General features: G+C 39.4%; 1 protein-coding gene across 1 annotated transcript; it reads left to right on the top strand.

Moving 5' to 3' along the window:
* The first annotated feature begins 401 nt into the window (after positions 1-401).
* Positions 402-3,013, top strand: LOC149653652 (uncharacterized). The gene is made up of 3 exons (XM_089847025.1): positions 402-741; positions 1,452-2,147; positions 2,244-3,013. The coding sequence occupies exons 1-3, from the start codon at positions 402-404 to the stop codon at positions 3,011-3,013; spliced, it is 1,806 nt and encodes a 601-aa protein (XP_089703151.1).
* The last annotated feature ends 1,748 nt before the right edge of the window (positions 3,014-4,761 follow it).

Here is a 4,761-nt window from a genome sequence, read left to right as displayed (position 1 = left end):
CAATCAAATCGATAATGAGGGCGAAGAATCTAGACCAACGAACAGGGCATTTACGGAAGAACAATTTGAAGCCAATGATGACGAGTCCTTGTCTCCAAGCAAGAGCTCCCCCTTGGAGAAAAGAGCTGATGTAGCTGATGATGAACGCATTATAGAAGTGGTCAACTGTTCATCAGCAACATAGAGCCGTAACAGCGCCAACTCAAGTACGCTTGGACAACGTCATGAATAGGAAATCATCAATAAAAGAATTACATATCGCATACCAGAATGTAAGGGGCCTCCGCACTAAACTAAACAATGTCAGAGCTAATCTTCTTGACTATGATCAAGACATAGTCTGTTTAACTGAAACGTTTTTAAACAACACACATTTTGATAAGGACTTCGTGCCACAAGACATGAACGTTTTCCGAGCGGACCGACTCCAAACAAATACCAAAGATAAGAGAGGGGGCGGTAGCTTAATTCTAGTTAAGATATTTCTCATGGTCAAAAGACGTCGTGACCTTGAATTGCGATCAGAGGGTGTATGGATTGAAATAGGCGGAAGAAACGGGTTTCCAACGTTAATAGGGAATCATTATTTTGCACCAAACACAAAGAAAGAAGTGTATGTTGAGTACTTCGACCAACTTCTCGATGTACTGAAGACTGTACAAAACACCATAGTAATTGTTGGCGACTTTAACGTTCAGGGAATTAACTGGGACCTCAATTTGACCAACGAGTGCAATCCGGGCGTTAAACCAAAAGCTAAAGCCCTTCTCCACTTTGCATCGAGCCTAAACCTAAATCAATACAATGTCTCAGAGACCTGCACGGGCCGAGTTTTTCAGGCCCGACCCAAGCCCGGCCCGGTTTTAGAATTTTGAATAAGCCCGAAACCCGGCCCGAGTCCGAGTACATAGTTGGTTTTTCGGCCCGGTCCGGCCCGGCCCGTTACATGCATTAACCAAGCCCGGCCCGGTCCGGCCCGACACATTGAATGAATTGAACAGGCCCGGCCCGACACATTGAATGAATTGAACAGGCCCGGCCCGGCCCGGCCCGTTACACGTAGTTCAGTTGCAATTTTTATATTTTTTTACATAAAATAAATGATTTGAATTCATATTTGCTTTAGCGTCGTGTATTATTCATTTCTTTTGATAACTGTTCGTTACATTTGTTCTTAGAAGCTAATACTCATTTGAATTATCTTTCATTTGAACTTTGGATTAAATGAGAATCAAGTTCGGCCCGGCCCGTTAACTTCCAAAATTTTAAAAGCCCGACCCGGCCCGGCCCGTTAATTTCCAAAATTTTAAAAGCCCGACCCGGCCCGTCCCGTTAATTTCCAAAATTTTAAAAGCCCGACCCGGCCCGTCCCGTTAATTTCCAAAATTTTAAAAGCCCGACCCGGCCCGGCCCGATACAATTTTCAAAAGTGGAAAGCCCGGCCCGTGCAGGACTCTGCAATGTCTGCCGAAATGTCTCTGATAATATACTGGATCTGGTTCTGACCAACTGCGCACGCGTCGAAATCAACAACGATCCGACACCTATCACTAAAATTGACAACTACCATCCACCTTTGTTAATAACGCTCTATATTAAGCAAGATCTACTAACAGCACCGAACAAAAGCTCTGAAAAGTTATTCAACTTCAAAAAGGGGAACTACAGAAACCTCTATACCCATCTTCGGAACCAATCCTGGGAAACAATAGTGGCCACGCACTCAGTTGACGGAGCAGTTGACATTCTGCATGATGTTATGGATGAGTCTATTAAGTTGTATATACCAAAACAGAGTCAAAAAACCTCAAAATATCCTTACTGGTTCTCAAGGGAACTAAGAAAGGCACTTAGCAGAAAACTATACTTTCATCGAAAATTCAAACGAACTAAAAATCAGGCTGATATGACAACATATCAAGAACTGCGAAAAGAAACACAAAGGCTGCTGAGACGGGACAAAGATAAATTTGGACGAGCAATTGTAAGCGAATTACGAGAAAAGCCCCAAAACCTATGGACCTATAACAACGAAAGACTCAAGCCGAAAGCCAAAGACAACCTGAAGCTGGACGGAGACAAAAACAAAAATATCACAGAAAATGAACAGATAGCTCAGAAATTCAAAACACACTTCGAGGAAATAAGTGGCCCCGAGAGAAAACTACTCACGGAACAAGAGCAAAACAATATATTAAACAATATGAGAGGAGAACAGATTTAACCTTTAATAAATCTTCAAGTCAACCGGAAGGACGTCGATGAAGCCATAAGAAAGGTCAAGCCGAACAAAGCTAAGGGAATTGACAGCATTCCTGGATTCATTGTGAAGGCCTGTGCCGAGTCGCTATCAACTCCACTTCTTCATATTTTTAACATATCCCTGAGTCAAGGAGTTTTTCCAGACAAATGGAAAACGTCTATCGCAGTTCCCATATTCAAAAAAGGCAACAAAGGAGATGTGAATAACTACAGATTAATTACAGTTATCTCTGTCTTCGCCAAAATATTTGAAAATATCATACATAAATATTTGAGCAACTGGTTCCTGTCAGCTCTAGCGACAAATCAACATGGATTTTGTAAACGGAGATCCATTAACACAAATTTGCTTACCTTTACAAACTACCTGGTACCCAGGGTTTTCAGTCAGAAGCAGGTAGACTGCATCTATATGGATTTAAGTAAGGCATTCGACCGGATGGACCATGAGATTTTACTTTTGAAATTGTCGTGGTACGAATTGCATGGCCAAATGCTACAATGGGTGGAGAATTACCTTAAAGACCGTCGAGATTACCTAAAAGTTAATCAAGAAAAGACTAACGTCAGTTTTAAAACCACTGTCGGAGTGCCTCAAGGTTCGGCATTGGGTCCATTACTATTCGTAATGTTCATAAACGACTTACAATGGCACGAGCAAGATACGACACAGGCATATGCCAATGACAACAAAACATACAGCGAAATAAAGGATGTCTATAGCTATGAAAAGTTAAATTCAAGGCGATGAAGAAAAAATAACTGGGGGAAACAAAACAAGCTTCCACTAAATCCAGACAAAACATACGTAATGACGTTTACTAAGAAAACAGACTGCATCACGTATCAATATACTATTGACGGAAATGCAATAAATCGATCTACAACAATGACAGATCTGGGCATACTTATGGACTCTAAACTAGATTTCGGTCATCATATAGAGTCGCTCCAATCCGAATGCTTCAGAAAGTTATATGCAGTCTTAAGGTTGGCAAAAAATTTAAAATATGTTAGACTTAATTTAATCGTGCATAATTTTAAAAAGTACATTCATGTATGTTATTTTACACGAAATAATATTCAATTCAATTCAATTCAATTCAAAATAATAAATTAAAGTTCTCCCCGACGGAAGGAGCGCTAAGCAGAGAGAGTTTTCTAATTTTACCAATGATATCGTTTCTGAAGATTCGTCTGTTCAAAGTTAGTGTGACCATGGTCATGGTTTTATCCGCATAAAAAATCGCGCTCTCGTAAGGTTGATTTACTAATGATAATCAAAAACTTAATGAAAAAATTAAATGTATTAACAAAATGAAACTAGAGTCAGCGTTTTAAAACTATAACTAGATTGGGACGGAGATATTGTGCTCAATAAATGTTTTGGCAAGTTGAAAATTAAATAATCACTTAATGAAACTGACATAAAATTATAGGTAGATTTTTACAGAATTAAATTATCATTTCAGTAATTTCTGTAAAACTCGAATCAGCGTTTTAAAACTATTCTATGAGAGCGGTAGCTCTCTTAGATAAGACTTCATACTGCTCTTAATGTATAAGGAGGGTTTTTTGTTTGGATGTAGTTTTTTTGTATTGTACTAATTGGTTCGAAAAAAATCCACTGAACTACAATTCGGACCCTTAATATGTGGTTAAAATTTCAAAGAGATCCATTAATTAGTTTATTTTATAAAAAATAAAGTTGCTAAGGGTGGTTTTCATTTCCATAAAATTAATCACAGATTTTGACGAAAAACTGGAAATTTCCCATAGAAATAACATGGGAAATTTTCCAAAGTTACAAATTTTGTCCATACCCTTACAAAAATAACTATACGTCAGATAGATTTGAAAACGGTCTTAAATGGCAGCCCCATATCCATAGTTGGCGCCTATTTTTTTCATCAAGAAAAATTAAGTTTAAGTACAGTTTTTCATAGTTTTAATTACATGCTCCGACTTACGTGGTTTACCCTGAAACTATGGAACCTGCGACTTTGTAGCATGAGTTATGTAGTGTATGAAGCCACTCTTGGAGTTTGGTCGTTTTACCGCGGTTATAGTCAAATTCTTAGAACAAATAGCTAGCTTAATGGACATTTTATCTTTTCTCTGCTTAGGTTAAAGCTATTTAAACTTGATTATCTTGTGTGTGCTTGTAGGTACTTGTGGGTGCATGTAGGTACTTGTGGGTCCTTGTGGGTGCTTGTCGGTACTTGTTGGTGCTCGTTGGTGCTTTTGGGTACTTGTGGGTGCTCTTAGGTACTTGTGGGTTCTTGTGGGTACTTGTGTGTGCTTGTAGGTACTTGTGGGTGCTTGGGGGTACTTGTAGGTACTTGTGGGTGCTTGTAGGTACTTGTGGATGTTTGTAGGTGCTTGAGGGTGTTTGTAGGTGCTTGAGGGTGTTTGTAGGTACTTTTGGGTGCTAGTAGGTACTTGTGGGTGCTTGTAGGTACTTGTGGGTGCTTGTAGGTACTTGTGGGTGCTTGTAGG

This window comes from Phalangium opilio, unplaced genomic scaffold (genome assembly GCF_054372755.1).
Source record: "Phalangium opilio isolate 3A_F unplaced genomic scaffold, DU_Popi_V2 ptg000082l_1, whole genome shotgun sequence".
Classification (NCBI taxonomy): Eukaryota; Metazoa; Arthropoda; class Arachnida; order Opiliones; family Phalangiidae; genus Phalangium; species Phalangium opilio.
Note: the sequence above shows the minus strand (reverse complement) of the source record. Positions and strands in the feature narration are given on the sequence as shown.